The 24,291-nt window shown below is 40.4% G+C and overlaps 1 protein-coding gene across 1 annotated transcript in view; it reads left to right on the top strand.

Moving 5' to 3' along the window:
- The window catches only part of NUP160 (nucleoporin 160), a 55,592-nt gene extending 35,235 nt beyond the window's left edge, over positions 1–20,357 (top strand). The window contains exons 24-36 of the mRNA XM_060018911.1: positions 6,567–6,662; positions 6,762–6,856; positions 6,951–7,047; positions 7,136–7,241; positions 11,116–11,276; positions 12,638–12,698; positions 13,484–13,594; positions 13,771–13,894; positions 14,867–14,968; positions 15,593–15,734; positions 17,399–17,524; positions 17,960–18,064; positions 18,528–20,357. Of these exons, the coding sequence (XP_059874894.1) occupies positions 6,567–6,662; positions 6,762–6,856; positions 6,951–7,047; positions 7,136–7,241; positions 11,116–11,276; positions 12,638–12,698; positions 13,484–13,594; positions 13,771–13,894; positions 14,867–14,968; positions 15,593–15,734; positions 17,399–17,524; positions 17,960–18,064; positions 18,528–18,617 (1,416 nt within the window). The 3' untranslated portion in view covers positions 18,618–20,357. The remainder of the gene's footprint in view (positions 1–6,566; positions 6,663–6,761; positions 6,857–6,950; positions 7,048–7,135; positions 7,242–11,115; positions 11,277–12,637; positions 12,699–13,483; positions 13,595–13,770; positions 13,895–14,866; positions 14,969–15,592; positions 15,735–17,398; positions 17,525–17,959; positions 18,065–18,527) is intronic.
- Positions 20,358–24,291: the final 3,934 nt, after the last annotated feature.

The raw sequence follows: 24,291 nt of genomic DNA, 5'->3' as shown, positions 1-24,291 counted from the left end.
TCCATTTTATTGGCTTATAGTTGGTTGTGGTAGTCGCTTATCATCTTTTGTATTTCTGTGGTATCAGTTGTAACCTCTCCTTTTTCATTTCTAATTTTATTGATCTACGTCCTCTCCTGTTTTTTCTTGATGGTCTGGCTAAAGGTTTATCAGTTTTGTTTATCTTCTCAAAGAACCAGCTTTTAGTTTTATTGATCTCTGCTATTGTTTTCTTTGTTTTTATTTCTGCTCTGATCTTTATGATTTCTTTCCTTCTACTAATTTTGGGCTTCCTTTGTTCTTTTTCTGGTTGCTTTAGGTGTAAGTTTAGATGTTTATTTGAGATTTTTCTTGTTTCCTGAGGTGACCTTGAATTGCTATGAACTTCCCTCTTAGAACTGCTTTTGCTGCGTCCCATAGGTTTTGGATTGTTGTGTTTTCGTTTTCATTTGTTTCTAGATATTTTTTGATTTCTTATTTTATTTCTTCAGTGATCTCTTGGTTATTTAGCAGCGCACTGTTTAGCCTCCATGTGTTTGTGTTTTTTACTGTTTTTTCCTGTAATTGATTTCTAATCTCATAGCGTTGTGGTCAGAAAAGATGCTTGATACAATTTCATTTTTCTTAAATTTTCCAAGGTTTGATTTGTGACCCAAAATGTGATCTATTCTGGAGAACGTTCCATGTGCACTTGATAAGAAAGTGTATTCTTCTGCTTTCGGGTGGAATGTCCTAAAAATATCAATTAAGTCTATCTTGTCTGTTGTGTCATTTAAAGCTTGTGTTTCCTTATTTATTTTCTGTTTGGATGATCTTTCTATTGGTGTAAGTGGGGAGTTAAAAGTCCACCACTATTATTGTGTTACTATCGATTTCTCCTTTTATGGCCTTATGTACTGAGGTGCTCCTATGTTGGGTGCATAAATATTTATAATTGTTGTGTTTTCTTCTTGGATGAATCCCTTGATAATTATGTAGTGTCCCTCCTTATCTCTTATAACAGTCTTTATTTTAAAGTCTATTTTCTCTGATGTGAGTATTGCTACTCCAGCTTTCTTTTGATTTCCATTTGCATGGAATATCTTTTTCCATCCCTTCACTTTCAGTCTGTACGTGTCCCTAGGTCTGAAGTGGGTCTCTTGTAGACAGCATATATAAGCATCTTGTTATTATATCCATTCAGCCAGTCTGTGTCTTTTGGTTGGACCATTTAATCCATTTACATTCAAGGTGATTATCGATATGTATGTTCCTATTACCATTTTCTTAATTGATTTGGGTTTGTTTCTGTGCATCTTTTTCTTCTCTTGTGTTTCCTGCTTAGAAAAGGTCCGTTAGCATTTGTTGTAGAGCTAGTTTGGTGGTGCTGAATCCTGTTAGCTTTTGCTTGTCTGTAAAGCTTTTGATTTCTCCATCGAATCTGAATGAGATCCTTGCTGGGTAGAGTAATCTTGTAGGTTTTTCCCTTTCGTCAGTTTAAATATGTCCTGCCACTCCCTTCTGGCTTGCAGAATTTCTGCTGAAAGATCAGCTGTTAACATTATGAGGATTCCCTTGTATGTTATTTGTTGCTTTTCCCTTGCTGCTTTTAACATTTTTCTTTGTATTTAATTTTTGATAGTTTGATTAATATGTGTCTTGGAGTGTTTCTCTTTGGGTTTATCCTGTATGGGACTCTCTGTGCTTCCTGGACTTGATTGACTATTTCCTTTCCCATGTTAGGGACGTTTTCAACTATAATCTCTTCAAATATTTTCTCAGACCCTTTCTTTTCCTCTTCTTCTTCTGGGACCCCTATAATTCGAATGTTGGTGCATTTAATGTTGTCCCAGAGGTCTCCAAGACCGTCCTCAGTTCTTTTCATTCTTTTTTCTTCTGCTCCCTGGCAGTTATTTCCACCTTTTTATCTTCCAGGTCACTTATCTGTTCTTCTGCCTCAGTTATTCTGCTGGTGATTCCTTCTAGAGTATTTTTAATTTCAGTTATTGTGTTGTTCATCACTGTTTGTTTGCTCTTTAGTTCTTCTAGATCCTTGTTGAATGTTTCTTGTATTTTCTCCATTCTGTTTCTGAGATTTTGGATCATCTTTACTATCATCACTCTGAATTCTTTTTCAGGTAGGTTGCCTATTTCATCTTCATTTATTTGGTCTTGTAGGTTTTTACCTTGCTCCTTTGTCTGTAACTTTTTTTTTCCCACTTCCTTTTTTTTTTTTCTTTTTTTGATGGGTGAGGCTGTATTCCTGTCTTACTGGTTGTTTGGCCTGAGGCATCCAGCACTGGACTTTGCAGACAGTTGGGAGAAGCCAAGTCTTGGTGCCGAGATGAGACCTCCAGGAGGCCTCACTCTGATTAATATTCCCTGGGGTCTGAGGTTCTCTGTTAGTCCAGCGGTTTGGACTCAGAGCTCCCACTATAGGAGCTTGGGCCCGACCTCCGGCCTAGGAACCAAGATCCCGCAAGCCAGGTGGTGTGGCAAAAAAAAAAAAAAGGGAGCAATACAATAACAAAGAATAAAAAACAAAATAAAATTAAAAAGATAAAAAATATATTAGGAAAAATAAAAATATAATTGAAACAACTGCAACAAGGTAAAATAAAACCACAACAGAAAAAAGAAAAAAGGGTGGTGGAGGAGGGGGGGAACAAGCCAAAAGGAGCAGAACAATAACAAAGTATAAAGAATGAAAGTAGAAAAATAAAAGATTTATTAGAAAAAAATGTAAATGAATCAACAAGGTAAAACAGAACCCCAATCTAAAAGAGCAAAAAAGAAGAAAAGAAAAAAAAAGCCTTGGCTATGGGGGCAGAGTTTAGGTGGGGGCGGAACTTAGGCAGCGGCAGGGTTTAGGCTGGGGCAGGACCTAGGTGGGTGGGGGGTGACATCTGAGCATGGGGCAGGGCATGGGCTTAGGACCCACGCAGCTGGAAAAGGCCTTGGGGGTGAGGCCTAGCTAGGGTGACATTTAATTGTAGGGTGGGGCCTCTGCTTAGGACTTGCGTGGAAGGGGAGTGGCAGCACCTCCCAAGGAGGGCCTCTGGAATGTGGGGTTCAGGAGTTTGGAGTAAGCCCTTGGGTGTGGGTGTGTGGGTGGGGTTTAGGCCTGGCATGTTGGAGGGGGTCTCAGAGGAGGTCTCCAAGTGTAGAGGTGTGACCCTGGGTGGGGGTGTAGGGGTGGGGCTTGGGCTCTGCGCTGCAGGAGGGAGGCTCCCTGGGCAGAGTATTTGGCCCCAGAACCCAACAGGCTCTCCAGTGCCTAAGTGGACAGGGAAAGTGCTGGCTGCATTCCCTTCCATTCCTCTGTGCCCCCCTCTCCCCCCACAGTCTCCCCCAGGGTCTCCCCCATCTCCTCTGGACCCCTAACCATGGGTGGGTTCTGCTGGGTGTAGGAACTCCTCCCCTCCCCCAGCCGCCCCTCAGGGGTGCGGTCCCGTAGTTCCAGCCTTTATTTTTGCTCCCCCTTCCCTCCCTCCCACTCCATCAGGACCCCATGGCTGGAGGGGGCCTCGGTGGGCAGAGGATCAGGCCCAGATCTCAGCAGGCTCCCGGGGGCCCAAGTGGGCAGGGAAACCTGGCCACTCTCCCTTTTGATCCTCTGCCCTCCCAGTGGTCCCCCAATTTCCCCCTTCGGGTGTGGGATCCTTCCCCCTCCCCCAGCCGCCCCTCAGGGGCACCAGTCCTGTCCCGCCTCCACTTCTCCCCCCTCACTCCCCCCCACTTCACACATCCTACTTGGTCGCTGGGGGTTCCTGCCATCCCCATGGTCCCCCCGACAGGTTCCTGTAGGTGCCCTAGTTGTGAGGAGACACGAATTCCGCGTCCTCCTCGTCCATCTTGACTCCACCCCTAGATTCTACGTTATTTGTTTATCTGGATTTCCTACCAAAAAGTAAATGCGACAGGAGCAGGCTTCACAGTTTGTTCATTGCTTGTTAAAGAGATAAATAAATTTATACGGAAGTAGATTTGTAACTCTTAATAACTGTCTGCCATTCTACTAATAAGAAAATTATTTTGAATTTTAAGTAAAGATTTTTAATCTGAGGCCAGATAGGTTTGAGGTATCAGTACATCCCCTGAAAATACGTGCAAAGCATTTTGTTTTTTTTTCTGTGGAGACACTCCATAGTTTTCATCACTGGAAAAAAAAAAACATAAAAAATCACTGCTCCAGTGGACTCACTCACAGAACAAATAAATTAAGATGTGCTAATGTTTAATATCAGGATTGACTCTGGTGCCCTTATTTGGTCCTTTCACCAGGTGGTCATTTGTCACTTAGTCTCGAGGTAGGCATCTGAGGGAAGAGTGAGTCACAGCGAAGGGCAGGGTTGCAGAGTGGCACTCTCACTCATCCACTTGATTTCAGTATGTTTGCCTGGTTAAGCTGATTTACACATTATATTGCTTAATTGTAATGAAAATCACCAAAAAAAAAAAAGAATGTGTATATATGTATAACTGAATCACTTTGCTGTACGGCAGTAATTAACACATTGTAAATCAACTATACTTCAATTAAATAAATAAAATTTTAAAATAATGAAAATCACCTTCACTGTATGGACTTGGCTTTTAAAAACTCATGTGAAGGGACTTCCCTGGTGGTCCAGTGGTTAAGACTCCACGCTGCCGATGCAGGGGGCATGGGTTCGATCCCTGGTTGGGGAACTAAGATCCCACATCCCATGCATTGTGTGGCCAAAAAAAAAAAAAAATTCCTGTGAAGCAGCCAGATTGAATATATTAACAAAGTGCATACGAACAAATTAGGATAAGATAGGGCTGGCACTTCTACTTTTGATATAGGCTCTTCATCAACCACATTGCAAGGTAAAAAGAGTGACGGTCTGTAATCAGGTCTGAGAATCAGCCAGAAACAATTGAACTTTTCAAGAATGCCACTTTAAAATCTAACTAAGTGTACCTTGAATTAAAATGTCAATTCAAGATAGTAGGAAGCCATGCAAATAATCAAGGCATCCTGATCACCTATGGTGGAGTATAAATTGGTTACAGCCACTCTGGAAAACTTTTTACCTACTGGCTCCAATCTTTGACATGCCTTCTGACCCAGTAATTCCAATTCTAAATATATATGGAAAGATATACATGTTTACTAAAAGAGATATGTATGTATGTTCCAAGCAGCATGTCATAAAATTCATGTACTAGAAACAATCCAACTATCCATTAACAGAATGGATCAATGGATTATGGTATATTCTTTCAATGGACTACAACACAGCAATGAAATGAATTGCTGAATGAAATAACATAGATCAGTCTTACAAACATGTTAAGCAAAAGCAGGCAGACAGGGCTTCCCTGGTGGCGCAGTGGTTAAGAATCCACCTGCCAATGCAGGAGACACGGGTTCAAGCCCTGGTCTGGGAAGATCCCACATGCTGTGGAGCAGCTAAGCCCGTGCACCACAACTACAGAAGCCCACGCACCCTAGAGCCCCTGCTCTGCAACAAGGGAAGCCACCACAGTGAGAAACCTGCACACCACAATGAAGAGTAGCCCCCACTCGCGGCAACTAGAGAGAGCCCGCGTGCAGCAACGAAGACCCAACGCAGCCAAAAGTAAATAAATAAATAAATTTATTTTTTGTTAAAAAAGAAAAAAAAGTAGGCACACCCACACAAAAGAATACTATAGATCCTGTTTCCATGAAATTAAAAACAAAACTAATAAAATTCAGTAGTGGCTGGAAGGAGTCATGTGGGGGCTTTGGAGTATTGGTATGTTACAATTCTTAACTTGGCTGCTGGGAACATGGGTATGTTTACTTTGTGAACGTTCAACCAGCTATGTACTTAGGATTTGTGTACGTTTCTAACTATGTTATACTTCATTAAGAAGTATAACCTTAAAAAAAAAAAAAACTGTAAGCATCCAGAAGAAAAAGATGTTTTTATACTGCTAATAAGGCAGAAAAAAGCAAATAATCAGTAAGTACTAATAACTACAAATAATAATTTTTAAACTACCTTTATCTTCATCTTTAAGAAATTTCTATTTTGAAAGTGTTATTATACATATTTTTTAGAAATGTGTGTATATAGTATAAGTAAATGTCTGGGGAGTGTACTCAGACATTCTCAATAGGGTGGACAATCAAAAAAGTTTAAAGAGCACTATCCTATGTTGTATTAGAAATGGGTTATGTCAGACATTAATGTATTCTCTTTAGTGTTTCTATAAGGCTATGATGCTAATTTACTAGGCTTTAAATTCATCTGTGACCTAAACAGTTAGTAGGAAAAGTTAGTAGTGAAATTATATTTGCTCATTCAACAAACGTTTACTGAGAACCTATTATGTACTAAACACTGAGGATAGAGCTGTGCACAGAAAAGACCAATAAAGGGTTTTACAACAGGTGTCTTATTTAACAGTAGAATCTAAAGGAATATCTTAAATGTTAACCAAATAATCTTGTCCATCTTGTTGTCGGCACCTTTGATTTAATCTTTATCTTACCTACTTATCTTTCTAATTGATTTTAAATCGTAGTCTAATTTGAAGTGCACTATACCATGTTAATATTAATGGAAATTTCTTCTTCTGTTTCCCCTTAGGTTTTGCGTCTGCTCGATGTCGTTGGGTTGCCTGAACTGGTTATTCAGTTGGCTACATCAGCAATAACTGAAGCAGGTGATGACTGGAAAAGTCAGGTAAGGACTAACTGTAATCTAGTTATTGCCCTTGAGGTTTATCATGGATGTGGTGTTTTCATTTCTATTGTTCTTTTTTTCCCTATGTTTGATACTTAGGCTACTTTAAGGACATGCATTTTCAAACATCATTTGGATTTAGGTCACAATAGCCACGCATATGAAGCCTTAACCCAAATTCCTGATTCCAGCAGGTAATCAATCTCACAGTCTTATTTAGAGGAGACAATTTACCAGCCCTGTGTAATCCACTAAGAAAATTTACCCTCATATCACTTTTCCTTCTAGACAGTTAGATTGTTTACGGCAGCTGGTGGTAGTTCTTTGTGAACGCTCACAGCTACAGGATCTTGTAGAGTTTCCCTATGTGAATCTGCATAATGAGGTAATTTTATTTATCCACTGATGACTGGACATAGCTGTGGTGGTTGTCATGCTGGCTACTAACTTTGATATCTGATTGCCTCCTTTAGGTTGTGGGAATAATTGAATCACGTGCGAGAGCTGTGGACCTTATGACTTACAATTACTATGAGCTTCTGTATGCCTTCCACATCTATCGTCACAATTACCGGAAGGGTGAGCAGTTGAAGCGTACAGTCTTTGTGGAGGCAACCTTATCAGTTGTATTGTGTCTTACAAAAACTATTATCTGTTTGACTTAGTAATTTTTACCTTATTTTTACCATTGGACAAGTGTTCTCTACAGGCATTTGGGGAACTTATGTTTAAGTTCGAGGTTAGCTTCACCTTTTTGTGGATTACCTGTACGCCCTAAAGATAGGCACTTCTTGTGAATTCCCTGGTGGTCCACTGGTTAGGACTCCCCGCTTTCACTGCCGAGGGCACAGTTTCAATCCCTGGTCAGGGAACTAAGATCCCCACAAGCCACTCAGCGTGGCCAAAAAAAAAGGCACTTCTCCCATTCTAGAACATTCTTGAGGCATTTCTAGTTAGATGGCATTCTGTGTGTATCTTCCATCTAATTTTATTCTTTACTATTATTTTTTATTTTTTTGGCTGCATTGGGTCTTCATTGCTGCCCACGGGCTTTCTCTAGTTGCGGTGAGCAGGGGCTACTCTTCATTGTGGTGTTCAGGCTTCTCACTGCGGTGGCTTCTCTTGTTGCAGAGCATGGGCTCTAGGTGTGTAGGCTTCATTAGTTGTGGCGCACTGGCTCAGTAGTTGTGGCTTGAAGGCTCTAGAGTACAGGCTCAGTAGTTGTGGTGCACTGGCTTAGTTGCTCCGCGGCATATGGGATCTTCCCGGACCAGGGCTTGAACCCGTGTCCCCTGCATTGGCAGGCGGATTCTTAACCACTGGGCCACCAGGGAAGTCCATTCCATCTAATTTTAAAAGAAATGTTATTTCACTAAAGGCACCTTGAATTCTTGTGGCTGGTTTTAAGTTCCTGTACCATTTTGCTTTTGGCCTTTGTTTTCTCTTATTTTTGCTGATCCTTTTGAGAGTAAGTTGTGGACATCATGTCTCAGTACATAAATACTTGCATCTCAAGGACATTTCCTTATATAACCTCAATACAATTATCAAACTGAGAACATGTAACTAATTTTGTGAATTTAATGTAAATGTGGTGCTCTTATCTTATGTGCTATTCACATTTAAATATGGCCAAACATAATGGGTTTTTTTTTTAATTTATTTATTTTTGGCTGTGTTGGGTCCTCATTGCTGTGCACGGACTTTCTTTAGTTGTGACGAGCAGGGGCTACTCTTTGTTGCTGAGTGCGGGCCTCTTGTTGTCGTGGCTTCTCTTGCTGCAGAGCACGGACTCTAGGTGTGCGGGGCTCAGTTGTTGTGGCTTGCAGGCTTCAGAGTGCAGGCTCAGTAGTTGTGGTGCATGGGGTTACTTGCTCCACGGCATATGGGACCTTCCTGGGGCAGGGCCCAACCCCGTATCCCCTGCATTGGCAGCAGATTCTTAACCACTGCACCACCAGGGAAGACCAATGATTTTTTTTAATAGTACATTTCTCCCATACTGTCCTCACCCCCTGATCTAGGATCACATCTTGCATTTAATTGTCCTCTTTAGTCTCCTTTAATCTGGAGCATTCTTTTAGCCTTACTTTGCCTTTGATGACGTTGATATATTTGAAGAAGAAAGGCCAGTCATTTTTGTAGAACGTTTCTAAATTTGGATTTGTATGATGACAATGAAGTCATTATCAGGCCAGCTAAAATAAAGGGATTACATATCTGTTTTAAGATCATATTTTACAAGATGACCATTGTGGTTACCCTTTGGAACCTCTAACATTTTTATACCATTTTCACTCAGAGTCTTTTATTAGGTTTCTTACTCATTTTCATTGGGAAGAATGGATGGAAGTAATTCATAGGCATGTTCTTAATATTCCTAATGGTAAAATATGTTTACATATTCTTTTTCTTTTTTTTTTAATAAATTTATTTATTTATTTTTGGCTGCGTTGGGTCTTCATTGCTGCGCAGGCTTTCTCTAGTTGCGGCGAGCAGGGGCTACTCTTCATTGCAGTGCATGGGCTTCTCATTGCAGTGGCTTCTCTTATTGCGGAGCACGGGCTCTAGGCGCATGGGCTTCAGTAGTTGTGTCATGCAGGCTCAGTAGTTGTGGCTCATGGAATAAGTTGCTCTGTGGCATGTGGATCTTCCCAGACCAGGGCTCAAACACGTGTCCCCTGCATTGGCAGGCAGATTCTTAACCACTGCGCCACCAGGGAAGTCCTGCATATTCTTTGAGTAATGCAAGAAAGGAAAAATAGATGATTCAAGATATATTACTACTTTCACAATGACAACATCCATTACATCAACCTGATTAAGACCAGCTTAGCTAGATTAACGTTCAGGTCTTTCTGGAGCAAGGCTGTTTTTCTGACAAAATGTCTTACATATTGCAGGCACTCAAAATATTTGTTGGGATGAAAAATAGTTTGATTTGATTTGGAAACTGAAAGGGAATTTTAAAATCTGTTTAGTTTCTGGAGTCCCATGCTGTCTCAGAACAATGTTTTTTCAATATTTCATTCAACCTATGTAACTAAAGCATTATAAAAATAAGAGTCTGGGACTTCCCTGGTGGAGCAGTGGTTAAGAATCCACCCACCAATGCAGAGGGCACAGGTTCGAGCCCTGGTCTGGGAAGATCCCGCATGCCACAGAGTGGCTAAGCCTGTGCACCACAACTACTGAGCCTGCGCTCTAGAGCCCACGTGCCACAACTACTGAAGCCGGCACGCCTAGAGCCTGTGCTCCGCAACAAGAGAAACCACTGCAATGAGAAGCCCACGTACTGCAACAAAGAGTAGCCTCCGCTTGCCGCAACTAGAGAAAGCCTGCGCGCAGCAACAAAGACCAAACGCAGACAAAAATAAAAATAAATAAATTTATTAAAAAAATAAAATAAAATAAGAGTCTGTGACCTTGGGGGACTTCCCTGGTGGTCCAGTGGTTAAGACTCCACACTTCCAATACAGTGGGTGCAGGTTCAGTCCCCGGTCGGAGAACTAAGATTCCACATGCCACATGGCATAGCCAAAAAAAAAAAAAAATGCGTATGATTTGGACAGAGCACCCAAATCCTGGGTGGGGAATAGGTGACAATATGGCTGAGACTAGCTCTCTGTACTCTCTGGGAACATAGTATCTAAACATCAAAAGTAACATTTTAGATGTTTGGGGGATTTTTTTTTTTTGGTGGTGGTGGTGGTGAAGTACATATACATAAACTTTACTATCTTAACCATTCTTAAGTATTTAGTAGTGCTAAGTACCTTCACATTACTGCGTAATCAGTCTCCAGAATTATTTTCATCTTGCAAAATGGAAACTATACTCCTTAAACAACAACTTCCCATTCCCTCCTCCCCCATCCCCTGGCAACCACCATTCTATTCTGTGTCTATAAATTTGGCTACCAGAATCATACAGTATTTGACTTTTGTGACAGACTTATTTCACTTGGCATAAACTCTTTAAGGTTCATCCATGTTGTAGCAAGTGTCAGAATTTATAATATTCCATTGTATGGATATATCACATTTTTCTGGAAACTTGGATGTTTCCATCTTTTGCCTGTTGTGAATAATACTGCTAGGAACAAGGATGTACAAATAATTCTGCAAGACTCTGCTTTCAGTTCGTTTGTTTGTTTTTGGGGGGGTGGTATATACCCAAAAGTGGAATTGATGAATTATAAGGTAATTCTATTTTTAAATTTTTGAAGAACTGCCGTACTGTTTTCCGTAGTGGCTATACCAGTTTACATTCCCTACAGCAGTACACAAGGGTTCCAATTTTTCCACATTCTCACCAGCACATGATTTTTTGTGGTTTTAAGTTAAACTCAATTTTTGTTTTAAATTTTAATGTTTGATAAGTGTGACAAACTCTCTGTGTATCTCTAAAGAGATACATTTTTGAAATTGTAATGTCTATTATTGCCTTATAGCTGGCACAGTGATGTTTGAGTACGGAATGCGTCTGGGCAGAGAGGTTCGAACTCTCCGGGGACTTGAGAAGCAAGGCAACTGTTATCTGGCTGCTATTAATTGTTTACGCCTTATTCGCCCAGAATACGCATGGATTGTTCAGCCAGCATCTGGTGCAGTGGTATGAAAACTTTCCATCCTGGAATTGGGGGATCATTTAATTTATTTGGTTTGGTCCTTTGAAAACTATTACCTCATTTTGCTTCATTTCATTTAAAATTTCCACTGGGATATTTGTGGACTTAATATATTTTTGTAGCAATTCATTTGTTACATGTTACTACCCCTTTAGTTCCCAAGGTCAGAATTATTGTAGGAATAAGTATTACAGAGTGGTTTTGGAGTTAGACAACCTAACTTCAGGCAAATTACTTAATCTTTTACTGTCCAGTTAGCCTCTTGGATAAAATAGGGATGATGACAATAATAATGTCTACCTTATAGGATTGTTTGGGTATTAAATGAGATAATTCATGTAGAGTGCTTAGAGCAGTGACAGTGCCTGGCCTGCAGAAAGTGCTCAGTAAGTGGTAGCTGCTTTTATTTCATTCATTTTTGTTAATTTAATCTATTGCTACTATTTTAGGGGAGGCGAACTGTGAGGTGTTTTTTTTTTGTCATGCTGATGGGGTCATATACTCCCAGCTACTTGTATTGTATAGTTCCTGAATGTACTATGCTTCTTCCCAGGGTTATGGGTAGAGAATGTAACTCTGAAACCAAGGAAAGTCAAGTGGTTTATATGGAGATCAAATCTGTGTCCTTGGACTCAGTAACATATTTTAGCTAAGTGAGCCAAGTTGGCAAACAACTCCATTTCTTTGTCTAGTAGTTACAGTACTTTTGTGAGAAGAGCTGTGCTAGTTGAAATAAACATAATTTACGTTGAGAGAATTTAAGCCTGAAAGCTCTGGATCATCGTTAATGAAAAAAAAAAAGGGTATATATTAAAAATGAGGGGCTTCCCTGGTGGCACAGTGGTTAAGAATCTGCCTGCCAATGCAGGGGACACGGGTTCAAGCCCTGGTCTAGAAAGATCCCACATACCGTGGAGCAACTGGGCCCATGAGCCACAACTACTGAGCCTGCGCATCTGGAGCCTGTGCTCCACAACAAGAGAGGCCACGCACCGCGATGAAGAGTGGCCCCCGCTTACCGCAACTGGAAAAAGCCCTCGCACAGAAACAAAAACCCAACACAGCCAAAAATAAATAAATAAATTTTTTTTAATGAATAAAATAGAAAAAAGAATAAAAGTTCCCACACACAAAAAAAATGATATGAAAATAAAATGCTCATTTTTCAGGGACTTCCCCAGCGGTCCAGTGGTTAAGACTCCACGCTTCCACCACAGGGGCATGAGTTCAATCCCTGGTCAGGGAACTAAGATCCCACATGCCACACGATGCAGCCAAAAAATAAAATTAATTTTTAAAAAAACCCTAGTTTCTCACAGTTATATCTATTGTTTTGTCTTTTCAGTATGATCGCCCTGGAGCATCCCCTAAGAGGAATCATGATGGAGAATGCACAGCTGCCCCAAGTGAGTCAGGGATCTCATGCTGATTCTTTGCTGAAGAGCAATTATATTGTTATAGTAGTATTCTTTATATTTATTTTTTGGATAGTAGTTGTAATACTGTGTATAATTATATTGTAGTATATTGTATATGTATGGTAGTTATATTATTAAAATATTGTAAAGTTCCTTCTTGGTAGTTTGTTTTCAATATTCTGTTAAAGGTTGTCTGGTAGCTCTTTGAAACTTTGTATGCCTGTATGGGAAATGAAAATGCTTAAAAATGTGTGTGTGTGTGTGTGTGTGTGTGTGTGCGCGTGCGCACGCGTGTGCATTTGTTGTTTGTTGTTTTTAAATCAGCTTAGTACCAAACGTTTTTTTATCAGGCTCCTTTGGTATCACCATGGAGGCATGATTTCCTTCCTTAAAGAGCCTGGGTTCTAGAGTCAGGCACAGTTGGTTTTAATTCTGCCTCTCACTTTGAGCATGCTCCTTTCTTACTGATAGAGATAGCAGTGTTTCACAGTTGTAAGAGTTAATTGAAATTATTTGTGAAAGGCCTTGCAAGTGCCTCCTCATTTGCAGCTGTTGTCATTAGAGTCCTTTGATTTGACTCAGCTGTAGTGTGAGACCGGGATGTTACTTTATTTTTCAAGTTAGCTTTTATTGAACCCCTTGTTTTCTCCCCACCTTCATGAAATTAAAACTGAATGTTACTTAATTTTTAGTGGGAATTGACAGGTTGAGTTAGTCTAATAGGCACTTCCTTTGTACTTTGGGAATTGAAAATGTTTTTCTTTGGCTTATAGCAAATAGACAAATTGAAATCCTGGAACTAGAAGATCTGGAGAAAGAGTGTTCCTTGGCTCGCATTCGCCTCACTCTAGCTCAGCACGATCCCTCAGCAGTCGCGGTTGCAGGTAGGCATTCAGCACCAACAGCACATTTTAGGGCCGGGCAGTGGACATAGTATACTAGATGGGTATTAAAGCATGTCATTGTTATTATGAGGTATTCATCAAGGAAGCAGTCTTTGGGTTCAGTTCATTTCCATATGCCGTTGGGTGCACTAAATAGCTCTTTTCCATTTCCGCAGGAAGTTCGTCAGCAGAGGAGATGGTCACTCTCTTGGTTCAGGCTGGCCTCTTTGACACTGCCATAGCACTCTGCCAGACTTTTAAGCTTCCCTTAATGCCAGTCTTTGAGGGACTTGCTTTCAAGTATGTATGCAATTGTCTTTCAGTAATCTTAATTTTCTAATGCAAAAATACTCTGCTGTTGCTTAGTGTGAAGCAGTAGTCACACGAGCCAGTATCCTACAAGGCTGCTTTAAAGAACAGTTTTTGTGTAATACACACAATGATTTTTTTTTTTTAATCTTGATTTATAGCTTCTTTTGAGAAATCAGATCTGGCATTCCTGAGCCCACATGGCCACATGACAGTAGATAACCTGGGTTAAATAGTGGTGTCCATTTAGATAAGGCATATGTTCTCTTCAATCCTTTAGGACATCTAGTGGCCCCTGCAAACATTGTTAAAAAGTACTTCTTATTAAAGTTACATTATACCTAAATATTAGTCAAGTTGTTTGTGAGTTAGAAATAAACCATCAGATTTTTTTTTTTTTGGCTGCGTTGGATTTTCCTTCCTGCATGCGGGCTTTCTCTCTCTAGTTGCAGCGAGCAGGGGCTACTCTTCGTTGCGGTGAGCAGGCTTCTCATTGTGGTAGCTTCTCTTGTTGCAGAGCATGGGCTCTAGCCGCACGGGCTTCAGTAGTTGTGGCACGTGGGCTCAGTAGTTGTGGCTTCCAGGCTCTAGAGCGCAGGCTCAGTAGTTGTGGCGCACGGGCTTAGTTGCTCCGCGGCATGTGGGATCTTCCCGGACCAGGGCTCGAACCCATGTCCCCTGCATTGGCAGGCAGATTCTTAACCACTGCGCCACCAGGGAAGCCCACCATCAGAATTTTTCATCATCAATTTTCTCTTGTAAGTAAATAATCTCAACACTTATTAATGGCCTTGTGGGTCATCCAGTTGTGTGGCTGTGAGGAGAGGGAAGAGCCAGTACCCAGGGTGAATTTAGTAATAGACTAGAGCTAAAGTTGTCATCTCGTCTCCAGTTTCAGTAGCAAAATAATGTGGTGCTTTTCAGCAAATTAGTTTACTCTGTGTGGAACCATTTTCATTGCAGATGCATCAAATTGCAGTTTGGAGGAGAGGCAGCCCAAGCAGAAGCCTGGGCCTGGCTAGCAGCCAATCAGCTCTCATCAGTCATCACTACTAAGGAGTCTAGGTATAGCCCTAGTCTTCATCCAACCCTGCAAGGGCTTACCCTCCATATCCTTCCCCAGTGTCTACCTGAATGTACTTTAGTGTCTTCAGAATCCTTCTCTAACAACCCTAACCCTCAGTAAACTTCCCTTTCCTGAATTGCATTTATAATTTGTATTATGCAGCTTAGCACTTTAGAATTATAGCATTTTACAGTCTTGAAGTCTTCTGACATTATTTTTCAAACCCTAAATTAACACCAGAATTACTATCAAAGTACAGATTACAAGATATCACCCTAATCTTCTAAATCAGAACTACTGCATGATTCTAATGCTTGATCAGGTTTGGAAATAGTGGTCTGAGCCAATTTCCTTGTTTTAGAAATCTGGAACAAACAAGTAAAGTGAATTGTTTAGTTGAGTTAATATGTGGTTATTGGGAAATACAAGAATCCAAGTCATCTAGTTTCTAGTACCACCCCTAAGTCACATTGGCCCTAATAATGTTAGTTGTCATTTAGCTGTATTATCAATTCTGTTGTGAGTGTCTATAAAGATTTTTTCCATGTAAATACATGTTTTGAATGGTACTGTAATTATCTATTAAGAATCTGGAACTCAAAGTCCTTTCTCCTTTTATCAAGTGCTACAGATGAAGCATGGAGGCTATTATCAACTTACCTGGAAAAGTACAAAGTCCAGAATAACTTATATCACCACTGTGTAATCAACAAGCTCTTGTCTCATGGAGTGCCTCTGCCTAACTGGCTTATAAACAGTTATAAGGTAAGTGGTATCTTAACTTATAGAGAGTAAGAACCTGGTCTTTATCGTCCTGAATAACTTCATGAGATGATTAAAAAGGAAAAGATAGAGTGACAATTTATGGAAATATACCGACTTATATACTTACAGCTTCTCAGTCTCAGCTAAAAACAGTTTACTTCAGTCCTGTGACGTACTGGGTGTTCAGATTTAAAGTTCTCCGTGTTGGTGATTAAGTTAATGCATGCTTGTGTGCTCACTGAACAATGAGTGTGTATTTAGAACAATGAGTATATATGGAACACAGCATTCACTATTCATTACTCAAAAAATTCACAGGAGTGAGTGGAATTCTTTTCAAAGTCTACTGTTGTAGTTTATCTTATGACAGGGCCGAAAGCAAGCTCGTCACACGAGATGAATTGTGCCGAAGCACAGCAGTAGAGGGCTGCCGCTCGCTCAGGCAAAACAGCGCCGTCTGTCCTGCTGTGGTAGCTTTTATTAAAGCATTATCTAGGTTTACATTTTAAGACTTATTTTCTTAACATTCCAGAAATGCCAAAGCAGCAACATATGTTTCTATTGATTATACAAGCAATAATGGGCTTTCTTGAAAACATGCCGTGCTTCGTCCTTGAGCGCAAAAGCAGCACAAGGTTCCCACCATTATTTTGATTATACTGAAGTAGCACAAGGACATTTCCTTGCATTCCCACCACTCTGATTATACTGAGGACATCTCATGGATCAGTGCCCAAAGCACCCAATGCTTCTTCGCAGGCCCCCGGTTTGCCGGGCGGGGGGCTTATGGGTCACATCTCCTTTCCATGTCCTCAGTTATTCCACTACATTCTACAACAGTGTTTCTTTCAGTTTCTGTCAAAATTGGGTCCTTGGGCCACCTGCATTAAATTATTTTGATGGTGGGCTTCTTCAAAATATAGATTCCTGAGCTCCATCCCAGACTTACAGAATCAAATTACCTTGGAGTTGGGATCCAGGATCTATATTTTAACAAGGTCATGATTTGATTTGATGCATGCTAAGTTTGAGAACTACTGTACCTGAAATACGTTGGGCACAATAGGAAAAGAGAATATAAAGCTTAAGAAAGTTAACCTATTTTTTTAAGTTAAAAAGTAGAGAAAGCAGCTAAGATGGTAAAAGTTAAGACTGTGATCAAATCAGAATATAGAAAGCATAATTGACATAATTGACATAATTAGGAGAGGCCTTCCAAGCTGAGGCTGTATCACTTTTCTCTCACCCTGAGTTAAATACAAATGTAATTCAAGCATTTAAAGTTGGTGATTCTTTTAACTTCTTTCTCATTTGTCATTCGTATGTTTCTGAGAATTAATGTGACTATGTTATCTCTGGTATTCAGCATTTCTGGGAAGGTTTGTTGACTTACTACTGTGGAAACAAATTAGGAAAGAATTAAAATGTGTCTTAGATCACAGAACAGGTGAGGAAGGCCACTTAACAGAAAGGGCCTCACAAGGTGCGCAGAGGTAACTGGGCTCTTGGGAATCCGACCCTCATCCCAAGATAAGTAAACCAAGGTGTTTGTTTATTTATAATGAAAAGTATAAATGCCAGGGAATCAGACACTCAACATCCTTTGGTCCATGCCCAGGTAAGATGGAAATTGGTAAGTGTTCTTAATCACTAACTTTTTACAGAAGGTTGATGCTGCTGAGTTGCTCCGTCTCTACTTAAACTATGACCTTTTAGAAGAAGCTGTGGATTTGGTTTCAGAATATGTGGATGCTGTATTGGGAAAAGGACATCAGTACTTTGGAATTGAGGTAGGCTTGTATCCACATTTCCTTTTAATTCTGTATTATCACACTTTCCTTTTCCAAAGTTTTTTCAGATAATTTACATCTAAATTTCAGACTGGAAATAGTATCATTCATTGACAATTTAGAGAAGAGTTTTGTTGAGTGTGTTTATCCCTAATCAGCCTTAGCCCTACTTTAAGATAAAAGATGATATGAATTTAAAAATACATTTGATTTAACTAAGAAAAGGACCAGTTCCCCAGTTGAAAAGAGATGCGGGGTTCCAGTCATGTACCGTGTGCACACGTGTGTGTGCGCACATGCATGCATACACACACAATTTCTTGTTGTGAAAACAAGTAAAGCATTTCATGTTATCGAATCCTGTGGAAGTAGCTACCCAGAAGAAATGGTCCACTTTTCAGATTTTCTTCAAATAATAGGTATTTTTCTTTCCAGTTTCCACTGTCTGCAACAGCTCCAATGGTGTGGCTCCCATACTCTTCCATTGATCAGCTTCTGCAGGCTCTGGGAGAGAACAGTGCCAACAGTCACAACATTGCAGTGAGTAAACCCTCTCCTGGGGCATTTTATATAAGCCCTTGCGTTAGCAGTTACACCTTAAAGCTTGCTTTTCTGGTTCTCAAGGATTAAGGAGAGGGCAGAAGCCATTTATTGCCCTTCACATGCTGCCCAATCCCTTTATGAGATGATTAGTTAAGTCAGATATAACCTCTCTGGTTCTGGGAAGAGAGCTAATAAAGCTTTTATTAAAAATACTGGTATGATTTGCATATTTAGAAATTCGTTAGGGAAACAGGGTTGGAGTATTGTATATAGCAGAAAAGTCCAGTTATATCAGTGGAGTCACAGAGCAGACTCCTATACTGAATGGTGGTTAAATGAAGCACAATGGCTCACAACTTTATTAGGGGAAATCTGGTTGCTGAAGTCAAAGTGATTGATAACTTTAGTCTTTTTCAGTCCTTGACCTATTCTCCAATGATTCCCTTCTTTTCTCCTACAGCTGTCCCAGAAAATACTTGACAAATTGGAGGACTACCAGCAAAAAGTTGATAAGGCAACACGGGATTTATTATATCGTCGGAACTTGTGATCTGGATGGTTGCCCAGCCTTTGGAACTGCTTGGTGCCTCTTAGGGCTTAAGACTTTACCCAACAGGAAACCTGTACTCCAGGCCGGTTTTTATACCTGTAAATGATGTGTACAACAGTCAAGTCTGCATTCTGCACAAGAAAGAAGGGCAGATGAGTCACAGGACCTGTGCTTGCTGGTGGTGCTAACACACAGTTTCTGGTTTTCAGCCTTGGTCTCAGACAGCTGCTTTTGTATATGATTCACAAGCTTTTTTAGAGTTTATATTTTTTTAAACTACCGAAGACATTCTTTATCTGAAAATTAAAACCCACCTACACTTTCCAAAACAGCTGATGGTTGTTGGTTCGTTGTAGCTGACCACCAAAAGCAGTCACTGCAAATCCTTTCATTCTTCCCTATCACTTTTTGTATTTCAATGGAATTATTTTGGTCCAGAACTGACATGTATTTTCTGTATTGCAAACAGAGGCTAATGATTTTGCATACCCTTTTCATTATTTATTGTGGAGTTTTTTTATGATCTCCAATAAGGTATTAAGTAATTTGCCTAGATTAAGCCTAACGTGATGACCAGCTGTTAAGGAAGATATCTTTTTTTTTTTTTAAGGAAGATATCTTGAATCTGGTTCTGAGGCTAAAGTGGAATAAACTCTTAGCTAAGAAAAAATTGAAAATTTATCATCTGTAAAAGTAATACATTTTCAAAGTAAATTCCATTAACCTCTATGATTTATGATAATCAAGCCGGACTTGATCATACAGGCAGTCTAATAACGTATTGGACCAAAATATAAACTTTCCTCTTCAGATTCAGAGGCATTCGTGGCCACAAATTCGGGGGGACGTGAAAAAATAAACTCTTGAATTTTATTCTGTATATTAAAATTTATCTTTTAAGGAAACCATCTGTATAGTACTTGCTTATATGCCCTTTGATCTTTCTTGAGTTGTTCATAAGCATTTAATTTTTATGTCAATACCATATTTACATTATATATTTTAAATAACAATGTGAGTTTCCCTGTGGTACTGTTATTGGTAGATACTGCGGTATGTGACTCTTTCTTCACATTATCTCTGCCACGATTAATGCGAAGTGTTTGATGCAATTAGGGGCCACAAGATGTCTTGCCTTTCCAGCTCCATAAACTTGCGGCTTACAACTGTAGCGAGAAATATATTTTGACCTGTATATACATATATAACCAAGAGAAAGCTTTCACAAAATATGTATCCTCACTTGATATATTTTCATGAGTGACTAATGGATGATAACCTACAGCCTGAAAAATGTCAAACCCTCTTGTAGCCATTTCTGAAAGATAAGAAGTAGCTCAAGACTGGCCCTGTTGCAGAAAGCTGTTCATTTGCATTGTTGAGCAAAGCAGTGGTTTCCATGGTGGCAGTTCATAAGACACTGACCAGCTTTTCCTGTCCTCACTATTTTAGTTCAAGACCTAGAACTCATGCTGGAGCCAGCCCAGCTCTTCTGTCAATTTTCTTCCACCTTCCTCACTTTGAAATCCAACCAGAACAGAAAAAAGGTGTCCACATTCTTTCACTTCACTTTTCTCATCACTTTGAGTCCGCAGTTTCGTTTTCTGGACCATGTGATGTATTAATAGCATCGTCTTTCCTTGTGTTTTCCAACTCTGGCAATTTCCTGATTACAAATTGCTATTAAAAGGGGTCCCTTCTTTTTTAGTGCTTAACTACCATTAAATAAAGGTGTGACTCTTGGAGGAAAACTTCATAGTTCTTAAATAATTTAGCATAATGTAACTAGTAAGGTTACACCTTTCCAGCCTGTGACAATAAAAGTAGGTACCATTTCTGTTAATAATAGAGTTTATGGCACACGGAGTTTCATATTGACCATTCTTACCAAGTTTATTGCTATGATTTTTGTGATCTAAGAAAGCTCATTTGTTCTACAGAGCCACTCATCAGTGAACACATTCTAGGTAACAGAATTAACCTAATTTACCTCAACCTAATAATACTTTTATTTTCTACTAGAACACAGTATATATTATAGAAAATTCTAACATTTGTTTTTTTTAATTTTATTTATTTATTTATCTATTTTTGGCTGTGGTGGGTTTTCGTTTCTGTGCAAGGGCTTTAGTTGCGGCGAGCAGGGGCCACTCTTCATCGCGGTGCGCAGGCCTCTCGCTGTCGCGGCCTCTCTTGTTGCGGAGCACAGGCTCCAGACACGCAGGCTCAGTAGTTGTGGCTCACGGGCCTAGTTGCTCCACGGCACTTACATTTCTTTTAATCTTCACAGCTCTTTCCAATTTTGTACCTAAAAACAAAGATAGTCCTGCATTATTTTTTAATATAATCGGCTCATCATTAACCCTAAGCCACAAGAATATACCTTCCTGTGTCTGCACAGAACTCCAACATCAAAAGACATTTATTGTTCAAATGACTTATGCCAGTTTCTAGAGACTAAAAGTAGGTATTTCTTCCAGTAAATGAGGCTTCATGGTTTAAATGAACTTCCATGAAACACACAAGGTCAAATAATGTGGTATAATAAAGAGTATATCTGATCTTTTTCCCCTATTCCTGGCATAGAGATTATAGAACCCTTGTAGTTTCCTGAGTGAAGAAGTCTTTGTTATGCTAAGAAGGTGACTCTTGGCAGGGGGGCCCTTAGATAGCTTCAGGATAGGGCTAGTCCCCAGGAAGACCCACCCTGTGATGGTGAATATAGGGTTAGAACTTTGGGCCAGAAGGACAGGGCAGGGGGCTTGAGATTGAGTTCACTCACAGTCACAGTGGCCAGTGAGTCAATCAACCATGCCTATGTAATCAAGTCCCAGTAAAAACTGGACACCAAGGCTGAATAGAGCTTCCTGGTTGGAGAACACATTAATGTGTTGGGAGGGTGACATGAGGACTCCACAGAGAGACAGCATGGGAGCTCTGTGCTCCCTCCCACACCTCACCTTGTATCTTTTTTTTTAAATAAATATTTGGCTGCGCTGGGTCTTAGTTGTGGTATGTGGAATCCTCATTGCCGCGTTCAGGATCTTTTAGTTGCAGCATGTGGGATCCAGCTCCCTGATCAGGATTGAACCTGGGCCCCCTGCATTGGGAACGCAGAGTCCCAACCACTGGACCACCAGGGAAGTCCCTCACCTTGTGTCCTTTATAATAAAACTGGAATCTTAAGTATAGTGCTTTCCTGAGTTCTGTGAATGCTTCTAGAGAATTCAAAAATGTGAGGAGGTCGTGGGAACCCCTGATATTATAGCCAGAAAGAAGTGTGAGTGGCATGGGGACCTCATGTGGAGCTGGCTTCTGTAGTAAGGGCAGTCTTGTGTGGGACTGAGCCCTTAAACCTGATTGTTACCTCCTGGGGCTTATCCCCAGAATTGAATTGATCAAAGTACACCCAGTTGGGAGTGAGACAATAATGACTGTTGACCTAAAAAATATATACTGCCAGTTATTTCTCCAGCAAAGATAGATTTATTCGGAATCATCAGACAATTGCAATCCAGGGTCTTGCAACCAAGGCATGCCATGTGCAAGTCCCCCCAGGGCAAGGGAAGGAGCGAGGAACGGGGGGGGGGGGGGGGGGGGAGTTGGGAGAGCTATGGTAAACAAAGCACTTGGCTTTTCATTGGCTGAGTCCTTGCTAGGAAAGAAGAGTTTTCTTCCTATTGAGCTCTATCATCCCAGGGCATGAGAGCTCCCAGTCCTAGTCTCCCAAGACTATTTAATTGAGTTTTCCTTTTTTTTTTTTTTTTTTTTACATTTATTTATTTTTGGCTGCGTTGGGTTTTCTCTAGTTGTGGCGAGCGGGGGCTACTCTTCATTGCGGTGAGCCAATTCTTACTGCGGTGGCTTCTCTTGTTGCAGAGCACGGGCTCTAGGCACACGGACTTCAGTAGTTGTGGCATGCAGACTCAGTAGTTGTGGCTCGCGGGCTCTAGAGTGCAGGCTCAGTAGTTGTGGCGCATGGGCTTAGTTGCTCCGCAGCATGTGGGATCTTCCCGGACCAGAGCTCGAACCTGTGTCCCCTGCATTGGCAGGCGGATTCTTCACCACTGCGCCACCAGGGAAGTCTGAGGTTTCAGTTTATTAATTTCTTACATGATAAAATTTAGATGAATTAACACACACAACCCTAAAACTTCATTCTACACTGCTGAAGCTGGGATTTCTGTGGACAGTCTTCCTCTGCAGCATATCTCATGTTGAAGTTCCAAAAGCCAGAGCTTTAATATGGATTAGGAAGGTTGGCTTTTGAAATTAACATCAAATACAGAGTAAAGACATCGCCCACCAGTCGTGATTATAACTAAATATATTTGAAAATGCATGTTTATTTAAATGATTGTTCTTCCCAGGTTTCACTTGTCAAATGTAAGCTCTGATAATTTGATTTTACTAATTCCAGAGCTGTTTAGGTCCCCGGCAATCAAAGAGCAGGCCTAATTTTTCTTTAAAGGGAGTGACTGACCATGTTTACTCACCCTGTGTGGAGACGTAAAAAAAAAAAAAAGCCAGATAAGTAGTTTAGTTTTTATAGTCTACACAGTTCTCTGTCACATATTCTTTTTTTTAATTGATTACTTATTGAAGTATAATAGATTTACAATGTTGTGTTAATTACCACTACACAGCAAAGTGATTCAGTTATACATACATACATATATATAAACATACATATACACAATCTTTTTTTTACTCTTTACCATCATGGTTTATCACAGGATTTTTTTTTTTTTTTGGCTGTGTTGGATCTTCGTTGCAGTGCACAGCCTTCCCATTGCAGTGGCTTCTCTTGTTATGGAGCACAGGCTCTAGGTGCAAGGGCTTCAGTAGTTGAAGCACACGGGCTCAGTTGTTGCAGCACGCTGTCCCCAGAGCACACGGGCTTCAGTAGTTGCAGCATGTGGGCTCAGTAGCCGTGGCACATGGGCTTAGCTGCTCCACGGCATGTGGGATCTTCCCGAACCAGGGCTTGGACCCATGTCCCCTGCATTGGCAGGTGGATTCTTAACCACGGCACCACCAGGGCAGTCCTCTGTCAGACATTCTTTTGTTTTGTTTGTTCAACCCTTTAAAAGGTAGGCCTGGGATTTCCCCAGTGGTACAGTGGTTAAGACACCATGCTTCCACTACAGGGGCGTGTGTTCAATCCCTGGTTGGGGGAAGTAAGATCCCACATGCCATGCTGCACAGCCAAAAAAAAAATTTTTTTAATAAATAAATAAAAAGCAGGCGTAATTTAGCCATGATTTGTCCATTCTTGGTTCAGATCCTAATACCTTCTCTGAGGCCAAAAACAGTAAAACATGTCTCTAAAGCCAGTGGTTCTCAACCCTGGCTAAGCATTAAAATAAAGAGCTTTTTAAAATAAAATTGATATGAGCCCTGCACTCTCAGCCCTGATTCAGATTCTTATATTGCTTTAATACCCTCCAGATGGTTCTCTAAACAGCTGGGGTCGAGAACCCTGGCTACAAACATTAAGAGCTACCTCCAAAAATATAAATTTCCCCCAAGGAAAACAGCCTTTCACATTTCTATGCATTGTGGTTTAGCTCATAATCTCACTTGTTTACAGCCAGTTTTATAATAGGATCTGGACTTTCATGTAAACAAAATGCTCATTAGTAGTAATAATAGCTACTATAGAATAATTGCT

This window comes from Delphinus delphis, chromosome 8, assembly GCF_949987515.2.
Source record: "Delphinus delphis chromosome 8, mDelDel1.2, whole genome shotgun sequence".
NCBI lineage: Eukaryota > Metazoa > Chordata > Mammalia > Artiodactyla > Delphinidae > Delphinus > Delphinus delphis.
The sequence above is the reverse complement of the archived record's forward strand: the minus strand, read 5'-3'. Positions and strand labels throughout refer to the sequence as shown.